Source organism: Panthera onca, chromosome D2, assembly GCF_046562875.1.
Source record: "Panthera onca isolate mPanOnc1 chromosome D2, mPanOnc1 haplotype 2, whole genome shotgun sequence".
Lineage (NCBI taxonomy): Eukaryota > Metazoa > Chordata > Mammalia > Carnivora > Felidae > Panthera > Panthera onca.
Genome location: NC_138349.1, coordinates 72360322 through 72384491, shown reverse-complemented (window position 1 = coordinate 72384491; position 24170 = coordinate 72360322). Strand labels below are relative to the sequence as shown.

The following is a 24170-nucleotide window of genomic DNA, read 5'->3' as shown; positions in this document are numbered from 1 at the left end:
TCTCCCTCTCCCCCTCTCCCCCTCTCCCCCTCCCCTGCTTCACTCTCCCTCTCTCTTTCCATTAAAACAAAACGAAACAAAACACGAAACCAAACATAACTCTCCATTTGCTATAGAAACAGAACCCCTGGCTGGCCTAGGACATGTGTGTGTGTCAGCCATCTTGGACCACACGTCCCGGGTTTGGATGAACAGAATAGAAGAGCCTGGGTCCCTGACCATCATGGAGTTGCTCATCGGTATCCGAATTGACTTTTTCCCGGGTGCAACTATAGCTAGAAATCAAAATCTGCTTTAAGAATTCTACATATTGCTCATTTCTTAAATAGTCTTATTTTAAAATATTTTATCTAAGGATAAAAAAGTCAGCTCATGGTACATACACACATGTGCATACTGGCCCTCTGTATTTGCTCTATATTTAAAGCTCTACTTTTAGAGCTCCCTCTAAATTTTAACTCTCAAAAGCCAACAAAAGACAGAATATGGACTTTGGCCTAGTTTTATTGCATTTCAATGGATAAAAGCTTCAATCTACTATGGAATTTATGATTTATTTATTTATCTGTCTCCCATTACTCTCACTGACCCAAGATTATTAATTTGGTTGACCCAGTGCCAGGTCACCTCAGATTGGTTAAAATTTAGCTTCAGTCTAAAGCACAGGGAAAAGGATAGCTGATCCAGCAAAATCCAACCCTAAAACATAAAGAACACCTTCACAACAGTAACAGTAACAAGTAACAGTAATAGTAACGGTAACTGAGCCCAATGAGGGGCTTAAAGGCATGAACCAGGAGATCATGACCTGAGCCAAAGTTGGAAGCTTAACTACTGACTGAGCCACTCAGGAGGCCCCTTTATTCAGTCTTAAGCACAAGTCTTCATTTACTTCCATCTGTGGAGTATTTTCAAATAGCCATATTTCAAATGTGGCTACCTAACATCCCCATTCTATTCTTATTTCTTACTTTGTAAATATAGCTATTTATTAGTAGATAGGTCTTTCATTTTTCTAGTGAACAACATTTATTTAGGGACCATGATATACTATGTATGACCTCTGGCCTCCAGCAACCTTTACTCCCTAGAAGAAATGCAAGGGCAGTCTCACACATACACACATACACACACACACACACACACACACACACACACACACACCCTCAAAATCTTTAGAAGTTGCCTCATTTAATCTGCATGACTTCATCAGCCTATGAACTAGATATTATTCTCCTCATTTTACCAGTGAAAAAACAGGTTCTAGCGTCTAACATATTTTAAATCTGAATTTATTTTTCGTGATTTCATTCTTCCGATTAGAAACTGAACCACTGTAAATTCTTTACATGTTTTTAAAGAAATAAGTTTTCACTTCATCAATTTGGACTGAACCAGCATCTTCTGAGACCATCCCTCAGGGAACCAACCTCAAGGTGACCTCAGTTGCTCTTAACAACCGGAACAGGAAAAGAACACAAGCAAAGAACACAGTAACTCCCCTGACAGGCAGACACTTCAGCTAGGGCAGCACTGGCCTCTTCTACATCATTCTTCCTGAGGAAAGAAGCTCTCAGAAAACCTCACACATAGAAGAGCCACTTCATGGTCTTTATTCGGTTTTCTGAGTCAGCCTGCTTTTGTCTCTGATTGTGCAAGCCAGAAGACTGAGCCAAGGAACAAAAGGAACATAATTGTCAAACAGAGAAAATTCTCAAGACCTGTGCCAAGGGAGGGATTGCTCTAAATAATCACAAGGCCATTAGCAAATTCGGGGGGGGGGGGGGGGGAGACAGAAAAGCCTGCTAATAGCAAAACAAAAGCTGAGAAGTAATTCTATCCCATTCGCCAAGGCTCCTGCCAAATAGATCCTCCAGGAAAAGTGTCCTGTGCTCCAGGACCCCCTTCACGGTGACGGTCACACTACCACCACACAATACAATTGGTACCGTAGATATTTCACCAGGCGGCAGTGACTACTTACCGTGGGCAGTTTCCCCCTGGTCCAGCTCCTTTCTCAGTCTGCTGTAGTCTTCCTTCACACTTCCCAGCTTCTGGACATTCCTGGAGCTCAGCAGCAGCAGTTTGTCGAGGAGTCCCTCCAGCCCTTCCCTCTCGGATGTTAGTGATCTCATCTCCTCCGTGAGCTCCTTGGCTGTACAGAAATGGTTTCCTGCAGCAAATTGCAAGAGAGAAGGAGGGAAAACAAGTTTTACAGCATCCCCACACGTGGAAGATTCAGCAACAGCTAATGCGCACCAACGGTACCGAGAAAGAGGGCTGAGCTTTGCAACTACATCCAACTGCATGAATGGTCTTCCGTGGAGGAGTCCGGGAAAACACTGACTATCCTCCTTCTGCTAGGAAAACCCCCAGTCTCTTTATCGCCTTATTCTCGTTTCGTCTGCTGTAAACGTTCCATTGACCAATTCGTGTCCCTGTGAAACACAATGACACAAAAGTGTCTGACTGAAATCCAGGGAAGCCACATGCTATCACGCCATTCAAATATCCAAATGTCAAAGAGAAATGGAAAGGGACAAGCCATTGGAGTCAGACTAGACCTCAATTCAAATCCTATTCCTCCTGTCACCCAACCTGCATGACCTTGAGCAAAGAAAGAGGCATGTGCAATTTCAGGGCAAACTTCTTATAAAATCTGATTGTACCAACACCTGCATCACAGGTGGCTTCAAGAATAAACATGAAATTCTGTAAAGCACTAAGTAAAATATATCACACACTGAATTTAGCAAGATTGCGGGATACAAGGGCAATATACAAAAGCAATTGCATTTCTAAACATCAACAGCAAGTGGTATATGAATTTTTTTAGAATGCCATTTACAAGATTTTAACACTCAAAATACTTAGGGATAAATTTAAAGAAACATGTGGAAGACCTCCACACAGAAAACCATTTTTAAAACTCCTGAAAGAATAATTAAAGAAGACTTAAAGGAATCAGAAAAATAGAAACTATATATACATATATTGGAAAATTGAGTATTTTTAACATTTCTACTTTCCTTAAATTCATCTATTCATTCGATACAATTCCAGTCAAAATCTCATAACGGTCTTTTGTAGAAAGTGACAAGCTTATTCTAAAACATAAAGGAAAATGCAAAGGCCCGGATCAGCCAAAAAAAATCCTTGAAGTAGAACGAAGAGGAGATATATTACTTGATTTCAAAATAATGCTGAAGCTACAGCTCACGACCGTATGACATTGGCATATAGATAAATAGATAGACAAACAGATCAATGGAATAGAATAGTCCATAAGTAGACCTCACACAGTCAACTGACTTTCAACAAAGCGCCAGAGTAAGTCAATGAGGAAAAAACAGTACAATGGACCCCTGAACAACACAGGTTTAAAACATGTAGATCCATGTACACATGGATTTTTTTTATAAATACAGTAGAGTACTGCAAATATATTTTCTCTTTCCTGTGATTTTCTTAATAACATTTAACATTTTCTTTTCTCGGGGCACCTGGGTGGCTCAAGTCATGATCTTGCAGCTTGTGGGTTTGAGCCCCGCATCAGGCTCTGTGCTGACAGCTCAGAGCCTGGAAACTGTTTCAGATTCTGTGTCTCCCTCTCTCTCTCTGCCCCTCCCCTGCTCATGTTCTGTCCCTCTCTCAAAAATAAATGAACATTAAAAAAATTTTTTTTTTAATTTTTTTTTTTAATGTTTATTTATTTTTGAGACAGAGAGAGACAGAGCATGAACAGGGGAGGGGCAGAGAGAGAGGGAGACACAGAATCTGAAACAGGCTCCAGGCTCCGAGCTGTCAGCACAGAGCCCGACGCGGGGCTCGAACTCACGGACCGCGAGATCGTGACCTGAGCCGAAGTCGGACGCTTAACCAACCGAGCCACCCAGGCGCCCCCCAAAAAATTTTTTTACATAACATTTTCTTTAGTTTACTTGATTATAAGAATACAGTATGTAATACCTATTGCATAAAAAATATGTGTTAATCAACTGTTTATGTTTATTGGTAAGGCTTCTTCCGGTCAACAGTAGGCTACCAGCAGTTACATTTTTGGGGGGTCAAAAGTTATACTCTGACTGCGTGGGGGGCCGGCACCCCTAACCTCCACCTCGTTCAAGGGTCAACTGTATTGTCAACAAATAGCAATAGAACAACTAGCTAGCGAGATGGAGAAATATGAACCTTGATCCATAGTTCAAATCACACACAAAATTTCATTAGAGACAGATCACAGAGCTACCTGTAGCAGCAAAAACTATAAAGCTTCTAGAAGAAAATACAGAATACCTTTCTGACCTTGGAATAAGCAAAACTTTGGTTAGGACCCAGAAAACACTACCTATAAAAAAAATAGATAAGTGGACTTCATCACAATGATAAAACCTTTACTCATAAAAAATACCATTAAGAAAATGAATAGGCAAGCCACAGACGGGGAGAATATATTTGCAATACGTCTATCTGACGAAGGAGTGGAATCCTACAACTCAGTAATTAAAACACAAATGGCCCCATGGAAAAACAGGCAACTGACTTTACAGGGTGAGATATGCAAAGGGCTGGTGATCCTATGACAACATGTCGGTGTCTCTTAGTCACCAGAAAAATACAAATTCATGCCACTGCAAAACCATTCCAATGGCTCAAGTGAATGACACCAAAGCCCAAGGTTATGGACTCCTGTGCATAATGGGAGGGTCAATGGCACAACCACCTTGTGGAGACTTCTGTCCATGTCTCATAAAGTTAAACACACACCTACCCCTGGACCCAAACATTCTACTTCCAGGTATTTACCCAGGAGAAACGAAAACGTGTAATCAAAAATAGTTGCACTCAAAAGCTCATCGTGGCTTCTCCTGTGGTAGCCCAAATGAAACAAACTAAATGCCCATCGAGGGGAGAAAAGCAGACGCAGAGGCACATCTACACAACGGAAGACAACTCCACCACAAAAAGGCACAGGGCCTCATACACACGGTGATGTAGGAATCTCTCAAAAAAGAAGAAAGAGAAAGAAAGAAAGAAAGAAAGAAAGAAAGAAAGAAAGAAAAAAGGCGCAAAAGACTGCATATCACATGATTCCATTAAGTTCTAGCACAGGCAAAGCTGATCCATGGTGAAAGGTATCAAAACAGAGGCTGTCTGGGGAAGGAACACAAAGGTGGCTTTTCTGGAGTGATAAAAATATCTGCATAGGGCTGCAGATAACAGGTGTCAAAATTCCTATAATGGGGCACTGAAGATCTGTGCATTTCACTGAATATAAATCATACCTCAACAAAAAAGGAAAAATATATTAGGGAAAATTTTAACATGAAACTTACACTATCAATTAAGAAGCATATCCCATTAACGAGCCCTCTGTAAATAATAGTTATTGCTACCAGAGGGCTCCGTGATGCTCCCACAATAAAAGCTACAAGCCTTTTCTCCTCAATCTCTTACCACATCCCTATGAAGGAAGTTAGGTCCTATGTTATCTATTCTGAAATGCACGCTTTGGTTTTCACATGTTAACATCTCTGAAGTGGTGATGCCTCTTACAGTTGCTATCAGGCAGGAGGTAGTCTGGATGAAGCTGTTACTGGGTGACTGTCTTTCTTGGTGGCCTAGAGGACCATCTGCAATCCCCTGGTGTCTCAAAGTACAAACCATTTAAGGATCATTTGGGACCTGGCTGTTGCCATTTATTGTAATGGATCTGTAAGATCAGGAAAGCACCGACACTTAAAACTTCAAGAATGGTGTTGCAGCTTGGCAGAAACCTATAGAACCCCATAGAAACGGTAGTTTATTCTTAGAGGATAAAGACTTCCATCACCAATAGTTTCACTGCTGCAGAGGATGAGAACGTGTGAAATAACCTGAGCTCCGACCACTTGGAATTGAAATGTGGTTCAGAACACTCAGACTCTGAACATGAAGACATTTTAGGAACACCTTAAGTGATTAATTTTCCTCTTGGAAGAGTGATACGTGACTTTTCAAAAGCCTAAATACATCGAGAAGAACTATTTTAATATGTATAAAATAAAAATTCGAAGCTATAGAAAGCAAATCATTGTTTAGTTGACAGCGATTTTTCTTTCTTAGTAGTGTATAAAATAACAGTGCATTTTATGTTCACTGAAATACAAGTTGTTGTCTCTGCTTAACAATCAGGAAAGCTGAAGTCGAATGAAAAAAAATATCTTGCTGAGGTTACCTAGCAATCAAATGGAGGGCAGGTTTCCAACTCAAACATAGCTCCAGAACCCTTCTTCGGTACTATAAACTATGCTGTTTACTTCTTTATTATTAATAGGCAGATTTCAACCCGATATAAATGGGAGAAATGTGACAAAATATTGTCCCACTTTAAAGGCATTCTGAGGGACACCTGGGTGACTCGGGTGGTTGAGCGTCCGACTTTGGCTCAGGTCATGATCTCCGGTCCATGGGTTCGAGCCCCACGTCAGGCTCTGTGCTGACAGCTCAGAGCCTGGAGCCTGCTTCTGATTCTGTGTGTGTCTCTCTCTGCCCCTCACCCACTCATGCTCTGTCTCTGTCTCTGTCTCTCTCTGTCTCAAAAATAAATAAACATAAAAAAATAAATAAAGGCATTCTGGACACCTAGCACAAACATTTCTGTCACTGTAATCCATAGTGCCCAATTCCATGACTGGATAAATATCTTTTGAGATGCTATTTATTGGCTGCCCCTATAGCGGGCAAATGCAGGAGACAAGGCACCACCCGCTCTCCGGGAAGTACCAGTAAATAAAGAAGAGAAGCCGTATTCTAGGAAGTGGACAAATATGCACTAGGAGAGTTCAGAGAAAAAAGGCTGTTCCAGAAGGTGAAACAGAGGCAGATTTCATGAGGAAAGAATGTTAAGGTTTCCAAAAGAAAAAACGGAAACGTGGTTAGAGAGGAAAGGGCTTGCCTTCAGAGGGTGGTATGAGGCATGTGGCCAAGATGGAGACCAGACCCACAAAAAAGCTGGATTCAAATGGTAGAGGGTCCAAGATGCCAAGCTGATGGGCTTGACCCGTTCAGGAAAAACAAAGTCCGGATAAGGAGCACAGACTGGACTTCCATGAGCTTTGAGCTGGAAATAGCAACACAACTAAACCATTTCCTGGACCCGTGATTTCTTTCCCAAACAGTGACCAAGTCAGGGCCGCTGTGGGATGGAGCCCCTGTGGACTTCCACAAAGAACCCCGAGTTTTGTAAGTACGGAGTATCCATTCGGGAAGATGAAAAAAGTTCTGGCCCTGGATGGTGGTGATGTTTGCACAATGATGTCAATGCACCTAATGCCACTAAACTGTAACTTAAAAATGGTTAAAAGGGCAAATTTTATGTGTATATTTATCTTATCATAATAAAAAGGCATCCTTTAAAAAAAAAACAAAAAAAACAAAAAGAACCTCAAGGGACATGCCATGTTCCATGGGTGGTTTTGGGAAGACCAGCCCAGAGGTGTGACTGCCTCTAGACAGGGCAGCCACGAGCACAGGGTGATGCTTTCAAATGTCCCTTCCATGGCTGGGCTCAGGGAGCCCCAACCTTTCTGCTGGGGCATATTTTCAAGCAAGAGAGGTGATGAAAAGTGAAGTGGGCACCACCTGTGTCCCCAGAGACACCAGGCAAAATATACCCCAGTGTGTAATCTCCTCTTACAAACAGTTCAGGGAGAAAAGACGCCTAAAAACAAACCAGAAAAGACTACACAGGGCAAGTGCCTGCATAGAAGCTTTGCTGGATTTATAGGAAATACATCCTCAGATACCCCTGCAACTCACAGAAAGCTCTAGAGACCGAGCGCCTTAATAAAACATGAAAGAGATCATTAATTAAAACCTGGGTCCCTTCCTTGATCCTGAGGGAAAATGCATAGTGACAGACATGTAAATTTTATATATGCAGAAAGAGTGTGAATTCCCAGAGAGACAGTTAATATCGCAACTGAAGCCATGAGAAAATGCTACACTGCCCCCGGTGAATATTTTATAAGCATTTTGGTCTCAGATCCAAGCCCATGAGGTAAATCCTGCTTGATTTAGCCCTCCTTCATTACTGAAACTGGCCAAGAGCTCTGTGATGAAAATACAGAAAAGTAAACGCTGATCCCTGAAGGGAGTCCCATCAGTGACCCCATGACCCCAATCTCTGTGACTCTAATGGGCCCTTTCCTAAATGCCACAGGAGGATTTGTGCATGTCCTGCCTTTGCCATCATCCCACACATACACCAGGCTGCTCTTCAGCAAGAGAACAGTACTTGGGCCTTCACAGAGATTTTTTAGAGAACCTGTCAAAGTCTTTTCTTCTACAAATGCCATAATTAAAAACCTCCAGGTGAGGGGCACCTGGGTGGCTCAGTCAGTTAAGAGTCTGACTCTTGATTTTGGCTCAGGTCATGATTTCAGTTTCGTGAGATCAAGCCCCTCATCGGGCTCTGCAATGACAGAGCAGAGCCTGCTTGGGATTCTCTATCTCCCTCTCTCTCTCTGCCCCTCTTCTCTCTCTCTCAACATAAATAAATAAATATTTAAAATTAAAAAAAAAACAAAACCCAGGTTAATGCCAAAGCCAAAACTGATTTTACCTACTCTGTTCCTTCTAATTTTATGCTGTATCCTAAACTTAAATATCTCCCTCTTCTACTTCACAGTATCTCTGGGTTTTTTTTTTTTAGGTCATTTTTTGAGAGTCTGATTTTATAGATTACAGGAATCTTGTTATAGGAATAGTCTCATTTAGCCTTCTCAACAAGCCAGGATGGGGACCTTATAATGACTGTCCCTGATTTCCAGTTGAAGAAACTAAGACCCAGAGAGTGACCTTCCCAAGGTCACAAAGTTTTGGAGTTCTAAGATTCCACAGGAGGTTACTGAATTTGAACTGGGTTCTTCCAAGGTCACACTGGTTGCTAATACAGCTCAGTAAGTCACTTGGTCAAAACGTGAAAATGTGGCCACAAATCATCCATAAAGGGAGGGAGTACAAAGGCAGCTGGAGAATGAATCCTGTAGGCTGTGTCACCCAGTCTCTAGGCCTCACGTGACTTTAGGGGGAAGCCACACACACACACACACACACACACACACACAGCACTTGCATAGGCCCACAGACATTTCCATCTGTAACGATCCTCCTAAAATTATTCATGTTTATGTACTCAAATTTCACCTATCCTTCTTTACTGGAAAAAAAGAAAGAAAGAAAGCCAGTGCTGAAAATCATCAAACTCCAAAAGTAATAGAGTCCTGCATCTTTTTTCTGGCACAACGCCATATCTTTTGGGGAATGCCAAGCTCAAGTACACATGATTGTAACAGCTTGAGAAAGCGTAGTACCTGGTGAGAGGCTGAATATACAAACAGATAATGGCCAGATCATTTCTAGAAAGAGCACTCTGACCCACAGCCTGCAGAACCTGTCCAGGAAACGAACCCCCATATCTACAACAACCAGTCCAGGACCCAGGCTGCTATAAGGCAGGCTTGTAGGAAGCCAGGTTGCTGTTTCTAGTAACAATCCAGGAAACAAAAAAGTCACTTCTGTAACAATTGGTCCAAGATGGCAGGATTGTATTAATAACTGACAGCTTTCCTAATTTTTGTCCCTGCCTCCAACTTAGGACTAGCCAGAGAGAGCCAAACATGCCCCCTAACCAATCACACGCCTGCTGTAAGTAGCCTGCCTCCAGTATCCCCAGCCTCCAGTCAGAGCACACCTGAAGCCTTCCCTTTTCCCCACTACAAAGCTTTCCCACTCCTCCGCCTGCCTTTGAGTCTCTACCAAAACACAGGTGATGGTGGCCGACTCCCTTGTTGTAGTAACCGCTGAAAGAGCTTTCGCTTCTCATTCGGTGAGTCTTGTTTATTTCCACACTGGATAGATACCATCTTTGAAAAATCTCTGCTGGGCCTATCATCCCCTCCAGTCACTGATCTAATTTTTTTAGAGACAGCGAAATATTTTACGCTTATCTGGAAAATCTAGTTGATATCTAGATAGCCTTCCATTTAGACACCATTAGTGCAGCTAATTTTTATTCTCTGTAAAGGAAAAGTTGAATTGGATAGAACCATCGCCTAAAAAAACTGGCTTGGAGTACCATAGACATCTTGACATGCTACTTAAGAATAAATGATTATCTGAACTATTTGTTCCTTGGAAACAAATAACGGGAGGCAGGTGGGAAAGAAAACATACCACAAACTGAGGGAAGACCCAAGGGAGGTGTGAAAATGACAGATTCTGAGGATCAGCAATCAACAAATGAGGTCCATTTTTTCTTAACATAATTAGTCTCACCGACTGTCTCCCAAGGGCCAGGCATGAGGCAAAGCCCAAGAAAAACAGAGGAGAGTGACTCAACAGATGGACGCCATCAATAACAGTGGATGATGCAAGGAGAGAAAGGCTGGAGCCAGAAACTCGCACAAAATGTCAACATCAGAGCAGTATCAGAAGGGGGGCATCAGAGAGCCAGGCTTTGATCCTAGCGGAGGGGAAATGGTCACAGCATGGCAGGCCCCGTGCCAGAGGAAGACTGGGATGCTAATCAGGTTACAGAGCACAGATAGAGACAGAGCCCAGTTACAGGACCTGGGGACCCATCCAAGGACTGGGTCCCAGCAGTGGTGCAGACCCAGAGGCCAACATGCAGGAAGGATGCTTGCTGCTGAGACTTACACATGAGTACCACACTACTTAAATACCTTCTGTGTCTGGGCCTGAAAAGTCCTGGGAATTGAAGGAGCATTGAGGAGGCCACAGCTACAAGAAGGGAGGCATGCGTGCAGAGGGTGGGACTGGACTGAGTTAAGGCACAGGGCTCATCCCTAGAAGCCAGCAGCCGGGCAGGGGTCCAGCGTGGTATTAAAGGAGATAGGCCCGAACTTCTGATGTTGACATCTTAACCACAGAGCCCAGATCAGCCGTACCCACCACACAAGGTGAGGGCCATCCCCTCACCTTGCCTCCCAAGCAGCAGCAGCCTAGCAAGGGGCCAAAGCAATCAATCTGTGGGGCAGAGGACAGTTTTCAGTGAGGGTCACAAAGAGGTTAAGAAGCCCTTGTCCAGGCTGGGCTACTCCCCCCCCCCCCACCCTTTTTTTTAGTTCAAATTTTTATTTAAATTCCAGTTCGTTAAGGGGCACCTGGGTGGCTCAGTCAGTTAAGCATCTGACTTTGGCTCAGGTCATGATCTCACAGCTCATGGGTTCGAACCCCGCATCGGGCTCTGTACTGACAGCTCGAAGCCTGGAGCCTGCTTCATATTCTCCCTCTCTCTCTCTGCCTCTCCCCACTTACATTCTGTCTCTCTTTCAAAAATAAATAAACATTTTAAAAAATTTTCAAATTCCAGTTAGTTTACAGTTCAACACTGGTTTCAAGTGGTTCATCACTACATACAACACCCAGTGCTCATCACAAGTGCCTTCCTTAGTACCCGTCCCCCACCCACCTCCCTTTGTCAATCCCCAGTTTGTTCTCTATCACTAACAGTCTCTTGTGGTTTGTTTCCCTCTCTTTTTTTTCCTTCCCATATGTTCATCTGTTTTGGCTCCCTTGTCTGAAAGTGGATTCTCCAGCCCCAGTTGAGTCACTCTAGCTGTCCTTGCCAAGGCCTACCCAAATTGCAGATTCCTGGGCAAAATGAAAGGTCAGTGATGCTTTAAGTCACTAAATCCTGAGGTTGATTTATTACACAACAATTGATAATTGAGAACAGAGAACAGAGTTTGGTATCTGAACGCTGCTGGAACAGACCCTAAAATCTGAGGCCCTGATGCTTGCACCAGGTGGCAGGCAGAAGCCTCGACAGGCCTCGGTGCAGGCTAAAACGGAAGCAAGAAAAATATAATTGGAAGCTGGAAGAAAGGGGATCCTTGCCACGTAGTGATGGAAAGTTTGGTAACATTACCAACTGAAGGAGTATAGAAAAACTTCCTGGGGTGCCTGGGAGCCTCAGTGGGTTAGGCGTCTGACTCTTGATTTCGACTCAGGTCATGATCTCATGGTTTGTGAGATCAAGCCCCAAGGCAGGCTTGCATTGGCAGCACAGAGCCTGCTTGGGATTCTCTCTCTCCTTTTCTCCCTGCCCCTCGCCCCCCTCTTGCACACACACACTCTGTCTAAATAAAAATAAATAAATAATGGGGTGCCTGGGTGGCTCAATCGGTTAAGCATCCGACTTTGGCTCAGGTCATGATCTCACAGTTCGTGGGATTGAGCCCTGTGTCAGGCTCTGTGCTGACAGCGCAGGGTCTGGAGCCTGCTTTGGATTCTGTGTCTCCCTCTCTCTGCCCCTTCCCCGCTCATGCTCTGTCTTTCTCTGTCTCTCAAAAATGAATAAACGTTTAAAAAAAATTAAAATTAATAAATAAATAAATATAAAGAAAAACTGCCTAATAAATTTAGTCATATGGCCAAGGAGACTCCAGGCAGAATGCAGACGTGCCCACTGGCTTCCTGTCACTGCCTAGGATACAGTGCAAGAAACGAGAAGCGAGTTAAAGAATACATCGTTCAATATGAAGGTGCTAGGATTTGCTGAATCTGAAAATAAAACTACTTTCTTATTCCTAGTCTCTGGAGATAGCAAATGATTCTCGAAGGAAGAGAAGGTCTCAGTCTATAGATCAAATCAAGGGTGGGAGATCTAACATGGTGAATCATAGAAACTTTCAGACAGACACAAGGCCCCCTGGTAATCTTAAACACACTCCCAAGACCCTCTTCATTCAAGAGTGCGTCCAAGAATCCCAAGGGCTTTGCCCCTCAGCGTTCTCACAGATGGCCCAAAATGGAGGAAGGCTTCTCTTGGAGAGGTACGTCATGGCTTTTGTCTAAAGGAGTGAGGATTTGCCATTCTGAATGGACTGGAAGTGTCCTGTCAGGATCCTGAGGGAAGTGCCTTTTCCCTGCTCAGGTTCCCCCACCCCCACCCCCGCTGTGGAGTATAGCTCGAAAGGAAACAGAAACCACATTGTGTGCAGAAGACGCAAAAGAATGATGACCACCCTGGCCCTGGCACGGCCGGTGAGGAGACCCCATTGGCTGGAAAGCCTGTTCGCCAAGGGCCTGCACTGTCATCCGGAAACAGAGAGGTAAGAAGGTAAGCTCCCATCCCAGCTAAGTCTCCGATCAGGCCTCACCGATTTTCTCAGCTGATCAAAGAACTAAGCACAAAACCCAGGCCCCATATGCAATATACCATCTCAAGAATTTTCCTCGGGATTCTAAAAAGAGATTACTCACATTTGAAAGAGGGATATCTCTGCCGCCTGAATGATACATCTCCTCCCTTGGGCTTAATAGAGACACATCCACCTGTATTCCTCAGGAAGATATATGGATTAAGAAAGGCAAAAACACTAACTCAGAAGCAAGATTGTGTTCAATCTTCTTTTTTTTCTCTTAGCAAATGGGGCCATAATTCCAAGTAAATGGCATGTGAAGCTGTTAAGAGCCAAGCCCCACATTCACATTTTGATGTTGCGCTGGTTGTAAATAATACGCCTGACTGCATCGGGAACCAAATTGCTCGTTAACTGCCAACATTAGTTGTTTAATGATCTGAATACCAGAAGATGCCAATTATTGTATTCCTTCTTAAAATGCCATTTAAAACCCATACATGTAATTATTATACCTTTTCGTTAAATTTTTATGATTCTTCTGAATCTGCTGAGCTGGAGGCTCACTCAACCTATAAAACTCAGAGAATACTTGAAGGATGCCATTACATAACTAGATTAAAACTCCATTTGTCGGGGCACCTGGGTGGCTCTGTCAGTTAAGCATCTGACTTCAGCTCAGGTCATGATCTTGCGTTTCATGAGTTCAAGCCCCGCGTCAGGCTCTGCGCTGACAGCTCAGAGCCTGGAGCCTGCTTCAGATTCTGTCTCCCTCTCTCTCTACCCCTCCCCTGCTCATGCTCTGTCTCTGTCTCTCTCTCTCAAAAGTAAGTAAACATAAAAAAATTAATAAAAAAAAAAAACCCTCCATTTGTCACACCTGGACTTGAGTCCCTGCTCTGCCACCACTGAGCTGACTGAGTGAACTTAACCAACAGATATACCCTCAACCTCCTGATCTGTTCACTGGGACCTCAGTATCTCTCCCACCTACCTCATACAGCTGTTGTGAACATAGAATAAAATAACAGCACACAGGAGGGGTACCTGGGTGGCTCAGTCAGTTACGGGTCTGACTCTTGGTTTCAGCTCAGGTCATGATCTCACAGTTTCATGAGTGTGAGCCCCAAGTCAGGCTCTGAGCTGACAGCATGGAGCCTGAGTGGGATTCCCTGTCTCCCTCTCTCTCTGTCCCTCCCCCACTCATGCTATCTCTGTCTCTGTCAAAATAAATAAATAAACTTAAAAAATATATAGAGGAACATTTAAAAGCATTCTTCAAATGACAGGGTAAGATACTATTTTCAGAGACTTGTGTTTTTGACCTACTAATTAATGGGAAAATATATTCCTAATAACCACCAGATTAAGGAGGGATTATGATCCACTGAGAATCCTCCAGAAATCTAATATCTCTGACTAGTATGTTGAATGATTACATCACCTTGTCTCATGTCATCGTTTTCTCTTCCTATAGGAAGGGGCTGACCACATCCAACAAGCTTCATGGAGCCTCTGCAGCTACATAATGCTGTACAAACATCTGCTAGAATTATATGGCATGAGGATTAACTCTAGTCTCTCAACTCATAAAGAAACAGAAACTGGGGAGTCCAAAACATGGTACCTACACTGATAACTTATCTTTTATTATATGTGCCTATGTAGTTTTATTTTTTTAAGTTTATTTATTTTGAGAGAAAAAGAGACAGCATGAGTGGGGGAGGGGCAGAGAGAGGGGGGAGAGAGAGAATCCCAAGCAGGTTCTGTCCACACTGTCAGCACAGAGCCCCGTGTGGGGCTCGAACTCATGAACCCGTGAGATCATGACCTGAGCCGAAATCAAGGTCGGATGCTTAACCGACTGAGCCACCCCGGTGCCCCTGTGTATATGCAGTTTTAAGAGTCTTACCCATCCCTTTACAAGATGGGCGTGGTGCCCATTTACTCCATGAGTTTTAGTGAAACTTCCCACAAAAGCTCTGAAATGTCCAAGTCTGATATGGGTTATGGGGAGGAGGTTGCTCGAGGACGGAGCCCGGGTGTGGTGGCAGCCGTCACTACTCCGTCCAGCTGCTTCAGTGTCTGCACCGAGTTCAGTTACCTGATACGGCTAGCATTTTGGCTTCAAGCAGCGCCGGCAGTTGGATTTCAATATCATTTACTCTCTTCCTGAGAGTGCTGCAGATTCTCTCGCTCATACACACCTAGAAGGAGAGAAATGGCCATGAACCATCGTTTACTCAGGTAAAACTCAGAAAGCAATGGAGCAGCCGGCCAGAGGCTTCTGCGTCTGCAAGTAATTAGGAGGGGTGGTATAGAGTGACTGAAGGAGAGTTCTTTAAAAGCAAGCAACGTAAACAGAAAGAAGTAAAAGAGGAAAGAAGGGAGGAGGGAAGACGGAAGGAAGGGAGGGGGGAGGACTAAATAAAGTGGGCATCGGGGCCACACTTCAAGCATTAGGTCCCATACCTTCACCACATCTAAACGCAAAAATGACAAGAGTTAACACACCAAAGCGCAACCACAAACCACAATAACCTCACCACTCTGCCCACTCCCTCCTCAGGGTTACTCCCGCCTGAAATACTCTTGACCCAAGTGACTTAGCCCACTCACACCCTTCCGGCCTCTGCTCACACACTGCCTGGGAAGAAAGGCCCGGCTGATGAGCCATGTACGATGGCAACCCCCTCAAGCCTCCCGTCTTCACCCTGCATGATGGTTTTCCATAGTGACTTCTCCAGCTGACACTATTTGTTTCTGTGCCTCAGTTTTTCTAGAATCTCTGTCCCCTAGGATGCAAGCTCTCTGTGAGCAGGGACTTTGCTCTGTGTCTGGTACACAGTAAACAGTAAGTAAAGGTGCACAGCAATTGAGATCAAGGGCAGAGTGGCAGGCTAATTACTAGTAGATGTTGTCTAATGAAACTTGAAGGGCAGATAGTTGCTGGCAAGTCATATTTGAAAAATAGACAAGGAGACCTCAATGAGCTCTATAAATTTTATTATGTATTTTTCCAGGATGCTCCAAACACTTCCTATGTTCTTTCTTTGCTCTTTCAAAAACAGCAAAAATGTTAAATCTCACATTCCTTTTCCAAATGTCTTAGGTTATCTTTTACTTTCTTTGAAACTGAAACATCACATTTCTTTTCTTTTATTTAAAGCGAAACCCCAGGACGCCGGGGTGGCTGAGTCGGTTAAGCATCTGACTTCGGCTCAGGTCGTGATCTCATGGTTCATGAGTTCAAGCCCCATGTCAGGCTCTGTGCTGATAGCTCAGAGCCTGGAGACTTCTTCAGATTCTGTGTCTCCCTCTCTCTCTGCCCCTCCCCTGCTCACACTCTGTCTCTCCCTCTCTCTCAAAATAAATAAACATTAAAAAAATAAAAAGCAAAAACTCCATATTCAATTGATATCTATACTCAGATAAGTGAGCTACCTAGAAAAACATCCAGTTCAACAAAACCACACAGCTCAGTTGAATAACAATGAACATGTGTACAGAGACATTTTGGGTGTTCCACAAAGGATGTTACCTAGAAACGTCCCCCTCTTCTTGCTAAAAATCTGATTCCATTCAAAGACTAAAATTAACCCACTTGGGTTCACAGAGCCCAGAGAAAATACAAAATTTAATTTCCCCAGAAGAATCTAGATCTTGCTAGATACCATCGACTTTAATTGTTGTGCTTATCTTAGACTTAAATTGAAATTATTTTTGGAATCAAAGCAGACCTCACCCATCCTGCCTAAAACATTATACTATTTCTTTCATGGCCTTAAATATGTTCTTTTCCATAAGCAGCTGTAATTTCCCAGATCTCTTTATAAAACTCATTCTCTGATGAAGGCGACAGCGTGGTGGCCTCCACACCAAAGCTGGAATCAGCGGGGATGAGCGTCCCCATGTCCCAAGTGATTAATTCCTAGACCCTCACGGTGGTCCTGACATTTGTCAGGAAGTCAGAACTGGTTCTTAAAAAGAAGATGCTCTGGATTCCTCCTCCCAGCACCCGGTCTCAGGTTGGCCCAGTGCCCGACAATGGCTCATCCCTTTCCATCCATCTAAGAATGTCATCGGAGGTCCGAGAATACTGCTGCTAAGTCCGTAACACGTGCCGTAATTCTTATGTCTCATCCAAAGTCCGTCCAGTCTTTCTGATTTTGGTAGCAGTTTCTGCTAATCATAATTGGGCCAGTTTCTCCTTTGTGGAGCAAACCTATTCTTCAAGCTGTCACTATTAATATGAAACAGCTTCTCTAAATCTTATTAAATTGCAATGTACCTTCTTTCAGGCACTGCTGGATGTAATCGAATATCTACCAATCTCCAGCTATTCCATTTATTTCCAACTATTTCTTCCATCTCATTTATCCTTTAATTACCTGGTGTGGGTAACCGTTAGAGTCAAAGGAATGTAATGAATGAAGGAAGGCCCCATCTCTCTTTGGGGGAGGAATCAAAACAATATCAGGTCTATGTGTCTAACATACTGAAGGAAGAAAACTGGGCCAAGCTGCAATTTTTACCTCAAGATCTTGAGTCAGTCGAGTCCAGAGTGCAAAGTTGTTTTTTTGTGACTGAGCAGTTTTGTTTCAATTCCGTGTGGACTCATCTATGCCCCCCCACACACACACAATCATGGCTGTGTGCACGTACACACCCACCTATACACACATACACGCCCCGGAAAATCTGCATCTCCTTTTAATTTCCAGATAAAATTGGACCCTGAGGAACTCATTACCAAATAGAGCTTTCAGATTTACACTTTAAAATCTTAGATATGAATTCCTTAATCTTATGGAAAAGCAAGGGAATTATAAGTTTTTTTGTCAGTGCGTGAGAGCAAGTATGCAAACAAAGCCAATCACTTTCAGCATTTGGGCAAATCCAAGAGCTTTCACAGTAGCTGGAGATTATCAACAAATCCTACTATCATGTGCATATGTCAATATGTGTGTGCACAGTATAAAATGTCCCGTAAAACACACTCATACATAAACACCATGTGTATTTTGTCATTGGCACACCTGCATGCTCACTGCTGGGGCAGGGACTCGTTCAGATTACACACAGCATGTTCCAATACTCAATAAGCCCAAACACTGGAGTGATTCCACCTTTTAATTCTGGGCAAAAATTAGGATGCACCTGGGGCGCCTAGGTGGCTCAGTCGGTTGAGCGTCTAACTCTTGATTTCGGCTCAGGTCAAGATCCCAGCATCATGGGATCGAGTCCTGAACTGAGCTCCGCACTGAGTGTGGAGCCTGCTGAAGATCCTCTCTCTCTCTTTCTTTCTCTCTCTCTGCCCCTCTGCCCCTTCCCCCCACTAGTGCTTGCTCTCTCGCTCTCTAATTAATTAATTAATTAAAAGAAATTAGGATGCACCTGATAAATGGCACATATTTACATCAGAAAATCCAGGAGAAGGAATCCTCCTACCCCCTGCCCCGTGCAGGAAGCTGGGGCCTCTCCTCATCTCCCCAGTGGCTCCCCCTGGAGGTCACCTGGCAAACATCCATAGAACATGAACACTAGTCGGCAACATCACCGAAACATACAAGGTACGCCCTCTAGCACTTTCCCTGCTGCTTCACGTGACAACGTGGGTAAACCGAGCCAGTCTCCCTTGAGCAGGAAAGAAGGTCTCTCAGCACATACAGTATGAGAACACATGATAAAAGCCCTTTACCAGAGTCCTACCAGGGGGATTCAGCTCCTGGCGTGGCTCCCAATAAAGCAGTGCCTCAAATTTCATCTTGCTCTTCTCCAGGCAAACCTTCTGGCAGGACATAACCACCCATCAAACCACTGGGGTGTGATTTTGTAGCAAAACCATTTCATGGTTTTTGGTTTGGCTTTAGTTTTGAATTTTTTTTGTTGTATTTTTGTTTGTTTGTTTGTTTGGTTGGTTGGTTGGTTTGTTTGTTTGTTTGTTTGTTTGTTTGTTTGTTTGTTTGTTTCTGGAAACAGACACAAAAACTGAAAAAAAGAGAGCCAGAATAATTGTGGACACTTCTGCCGACAACACAGCCCCAGTCTCAGCTCAGCTGTGGTGATCTGTGAGCCCCTTGGCAGGTCTTCCTGACCTCCCCTGAGCACTGAAAATGAAAAAAAAACCATTTCTTCCAGGACAGTGGATTCTCATCTGCTTTGCTCTTTGCTCTGAAACCCATTCTTTTTACATCCTGGTCATCTCATAACCACCCCTGGCTCCCAGACTTAACACAAATAATTAACAATTCCTACCCAGTTCTGTGCCACACGTGTAGTAGTTCACAGAGTAATTGATCCTTCTCGGTCACATATAACTATCTCTGCAGGGAAGGATTCTGTTTTGTAAACTGTGGTTACCCTAACTAACCACGACATTGACTATTTAATTGACTGTGTGCTCCCAGGGAATAATGCAGGAGTATGCTCTCTCCACACCAACTGAAGGCCTGATATGAAGTACACGTGGCAGTGAAAATGGGCAAAATGACTCTGAACTCAACTTAAAAATTTAGAACATAAACACCTACTACGCCTTTTCCAAACTTGTTTGTGCAGATCCCTGAACCCTGTCCTCCTGGAAGAAAAGCAATTGATTTCTTGGATTACTCCCATCCCCAAAGCCTCTTCATGCAAAAGCATTTGAGGGTACCCAGAAGCACTCATTTCTGTCCCCTAACACTGACAGTTCCTGGTGAAGCAAAGGCCAAACCAATCAATCACTGGGGGACCACAAGCCAGGACCCCCACCACGGAGCAGCCCTCGCTCCCGGCTGTTTGGCCTCATCACCTGGCCTGTAGGATGGCTTTGTAAAGTCTACACTTCTTGTGGAGCCATCAGCTAGACACAGAACTTCATGTGAGCTTGATATCACATAAGTTGAAAGATAACTTCAGAGACTTCTTTAGAAAGTGGGCACAGAAAGGTACTTACCTTAGCGGTGAGTTCCTTCAGTGACAAGTTGAGGGTTTTTATCCGTTCCCGGAGGCTGGAAGAATTAGAAAGAAGACATTGGTCTTCTTGGGATCATAGTTCAATACCACCAAATATAGGAACACGGTGAAACAGTGAGCCTTCCGTCAGCCCAAAGACTCAACAACAGTGGGAAACATGATGCCAGATTGGTTCCATTTGACTGTGGAATTAACATGTTGCTAGGAAGCAGATTTCTCCTCCCTAATTACGCTCTACTTTGGCTAGTACTAAAATCTGTTATTTCCATAGTGCACATCTCCATACTGCATAGATAGGGTGAAGGAACAACCCAGATGTGCTCCTCCTAGCAGGAAAGAATGAAAATGTACACAGGATGGTCTACACAGGGTAGCATTTCACAGGCAGTAATCAAATATGATCTATTCAGCTACACTGTGCAATCCAACAACTATGCACAGAGCACTGTGTTTAGCAGTGAGGTGGAACATATAGGAGATACTTGTATTTAAAGGACATCTGACATAAATTATCCTCACTCTCTTTAGGCTTATCCCTTCTTCTTTTTTCTCCTAAGCACTATCCACCTTGACACTTCTGTTATTCAGGTAATTTCTCTCTACCCCCACGGGAATATAAATTCCACCACCGCAGCAACTGTCAGTTGGGTTCACAGCCGTATCCTCAATGCTTAAAACAATTCCTGCAGCGTATAAGCAGGCATTCATTTGAGACATGCAGAATGAATAAATGAACGAAGGAATGAATGAAACTAAGTATCAGACCTTATTTCCAATGTCATTACCAAAAGAGAGGAAGTACACCCAGACAATCAACTCCAATATAAAACAAGATGAAAAATTACTATTGAAAATAGAAATCCAGTGTTAGGGGGCGCCTGGGTGGCTGTCGGTTAAGCATCCGACTTCAGGTCAGATCATGATCTTGCCATTCTGAATTCAAACCCTACATCCGGCTCTGTGCTGACAGCTCAGAGTCTGAAGCCTGTTTCAGATTCTGTGTCTCCCTCTCTCTTTGCCCCTCCCCTGCTCACACTCTGTCTCTCTCTCTCTCTCAAAAATAAACTAAGAAAAAAAGAAAGAAGTTAAGAAAGAAAGAAAGAAAGAAAGAACAAAAGAAAGAAAGAAAGAAAGAAAGAAAGAAAGAAAGAAAGAAAGAAATCCAGTAGGATCAAACTGTTACGTAAAGACTGTCACAGGCAGATACCGTCTCCAAGGGCACAGTGGAGACAGTAAGTTAGGTAGCGATTTAGGAAAACAAGTGATTAGGTGGAAAGCTTCCTGGAAGGGGCAGAAAGTGAACTGGGCCTCAGGGGGAAAAGGGAAGGATGAAACTCCAGGGAAAGGATGAGGCCAGCTAGACCATACGGTTCACAGAGGTGAACTGTGATGGATGAGAAGGGGAAAGACTGTTTCTAAAGGGAGGGAGGAGGGGCAAGGACAGAAGGGGAGAAGTCTGCCTGCATCTGAAATGTGTGCTTACTCGTTTAGGAAAATAAGTGGGGGAAACGCTAATGTTTGTTTAATCTCAGTGGTGGGTAAATGAGTGTATGTTACATTTTCCAATGTATTTAGAATATTTACAGTCAAAACAATCCTTAAAGGAATATCAGGGACTGGCTCTAGTCAATACTGAAGGCCGGGCGAAGAAGTTCTGAGCTTTATTCCACAGGCAGTGGGAAATTACTCCAGTTTTGAGCAGGAGAGCAATAAGAAAGAAATGGGGCTTTTCAGGAAAATTAATTGGGCAGCACTGTGAGAGGGGGTTTGGAGGGAACACTGAACGGGACAAACCAGGCAGGCATCTTCAGCAGAAACCCAGCTGTGAAGCCGAAGGGTGGGCACAGATCATGGAAGTCAGGAAGGAAAGGAAGGCCTGGACCCTTTCATTACGTTGATGCTGAAAAGCATAAGCTCTGGAGCTTTTTGCTCATCATTCATTCATTCATTCATTCACATACTCATTAATTCTTTCAATATCTACTGGGCTCCTAGCAAGTTAGGAACTTGGAGCATAAAGACATGGTTCCTGCCCTCAACAGCTCACTGCTTCTCAACAGTAGCCAAAAAAGAAAAAGAAAAAGAAAAAAATTAAAGAAAAAAAAGTTACAGGTACTAGAAGAGCAAAATGGTGAGCTGCAAAAGTGAGAAGGTCAGGTTTCCTGGGGTGTGTGGGGGGGTGGGGGGTTGGCGTTCGAAACAGCTGCTGCAGCAGGGGTCGCAAACGATGACAGGCAGGTTGCCAGTCTGCCTGCCTGCTGCTGTTCTTCGGCTGTAAGAACTGGTTTTGAAAGTTGTCGCCTCCACCATCTGTGACTTCTGAGTACAAGCAAGTTAGTGCCCACTGCAAATGCCCTAGAAGTGGGGCAGGCCCATTCTAAACAAGTCGTCCCCACTTTAGACCTCCGTCCAGCAGAGGAGGGGCGCCCAGGCCAGCCGGGGTCGGAGGAGAGCTGACAAACAGCAGGGCACCAGGCAGCAGAGTTTTCTGAATCCAGGAGTCACGATGTGACAAAAATCGGTGTGGGAACGGTGGGAAGGCGCACGTGGAATCCTCCCTGGAGAATTCTAGCCGACTGGATGCAGACTGGCTCTTCTGAAGGGAGGTAAGTTTGGGTGGCATGCTAACACAGAGGGCAGGGAGAAGATGCCCCTTGAGATGCTGGGGAGAGAAGGGCAGAGGGTGCCAAAGATGTGCCTGGACCGATTCTGCCTGATTCCAGAGGCAGCACCAGCTTCCTGCTGCTAATGTCTGCTGTCCGAACTTCAAACTTGCCGAGGGCGGAGATGCACTTTCCCTCTCCAGGCTCATGGGAGCCCATTCAACTAATAACTTTTCAGCAAACGGTTCACCACGAAATTGATGCTGCGTGAGCATTTAATAGTATTTTATAAGGAGGTGTTCCCAGCCACACACACAGACCAGTTCATGCATTAACAATGAAGACAGATAGGTATCGGGTCCACCTGCTGACCCTGAAAATGTAGCTGACTAAGAGGCAGTGCCTTTAGCTACTGCTCAATAGGTCAAGCACTAGCCTTCCAGGGGTTGACACAGTTCGTTGGTCTTGGCTCAGCTCTGGTCCTATCCCAGAAAGAAGATGAGTCTCCTCTCAAATATCCATGTTAGAGCAGGGAGGCAGTGATGCGGATAATTGAATGCATTGTTTCATATTTGATTTGATTTATATTTAATTTATTTAATTTATGCTGTATTGCTTTTTGCAGTAGATTTACCTCCCTAATTATGTTTTGCTCAGGCTAATATTAACATTGGTTGCATCCCTGGGGATGAACGCAATGAAATGAAAGCAATGGGGGGGACAGAAGAATATGAATAATCTACACTCCAGGCTAGTGGTTTTCAAGCTATTTTTAGTAGCAGAACTCTTTCCAACAAATGTTACATAGAACCATAATATATAAAACACGCAACAGGAGATCCGTTCTGATTGAGGGTGGGTGTCTGGCCTGGGGTACAAACGATGTCACAATGACCCCACACACTTAGTGTTCTACCATCACACTGTGGCCCCTGAGCCAGGATTCCAGGAGCAGGAATTCAAATTGAAAACCACCAAATTAGAGAAGTTAAATGTTTGCAAACAAGAGTTACATGTACCTCAATGATTAAAACTCATCCCCATGTTTGTTTCAAGCTTGTATACTGTTAATGACATTAAGAACTGTCTTCTCAGCTCCAATTACACTGTATCCTAGAAGCACATATACCGTCTCCACAAACAACGTTTTAACAAACACACGAGACCTCACTTACTCAAATGTATCTTTTGTTCAAAGCAGCTACGCTAGGAATAGGAGCGTCAAACATTTATTGAGCGCTTACTACGTACCAGGCACTTCTCCATATTCCTCACACACATTAGCATTTTAAATTCTCACAACTCTGTGAAGTAGGTACTATAACATCTACATTTTCAGACAAGAAAACTCAAAGAGAGATGTAAGTACCTTTCCCAGGGTTAACCAGCTGGTAAATGGGTCAATGATGACCCAAGCAGTTCCGCTGTCTATTCTCCTGACCGCTAGCTAACTTAACCC

At 43.8% G+C, this 24170-nt stretch overlaps 1 protein-coding gene across 5 annotated transcripts in view; it reads right to left on the bottom strand.

The window, feature by feature from the left end:
* Nucleotides 1–24170, bottom strand: part of DISC1 (DISC1 scaffold protein) — a 359999-nt gene that overhangs the window by 202098 nt on the left and 133731 nt on the right. For all 5 annotated transcript variants that reach the window (XM_060642825.3, XM_060642818.3, XM_060642819.3 and 2 more), the window contains 3 exons: nt 20089–20143; nt 15256–15358; nt 1985–2173 (listed from right to left, as the gene is read on the bottom strand). In XM_060642825.3, the coding sequence (XP_060498808.3) occupies nt 1985–2173; nt 15256–15358; nt 20089–20143 (347 nt within the window). The remainder of the gene's footprint in view (nt 1–1984; nt 2174–15255; nt 15359–20088; nt 20144–24170) is intronic.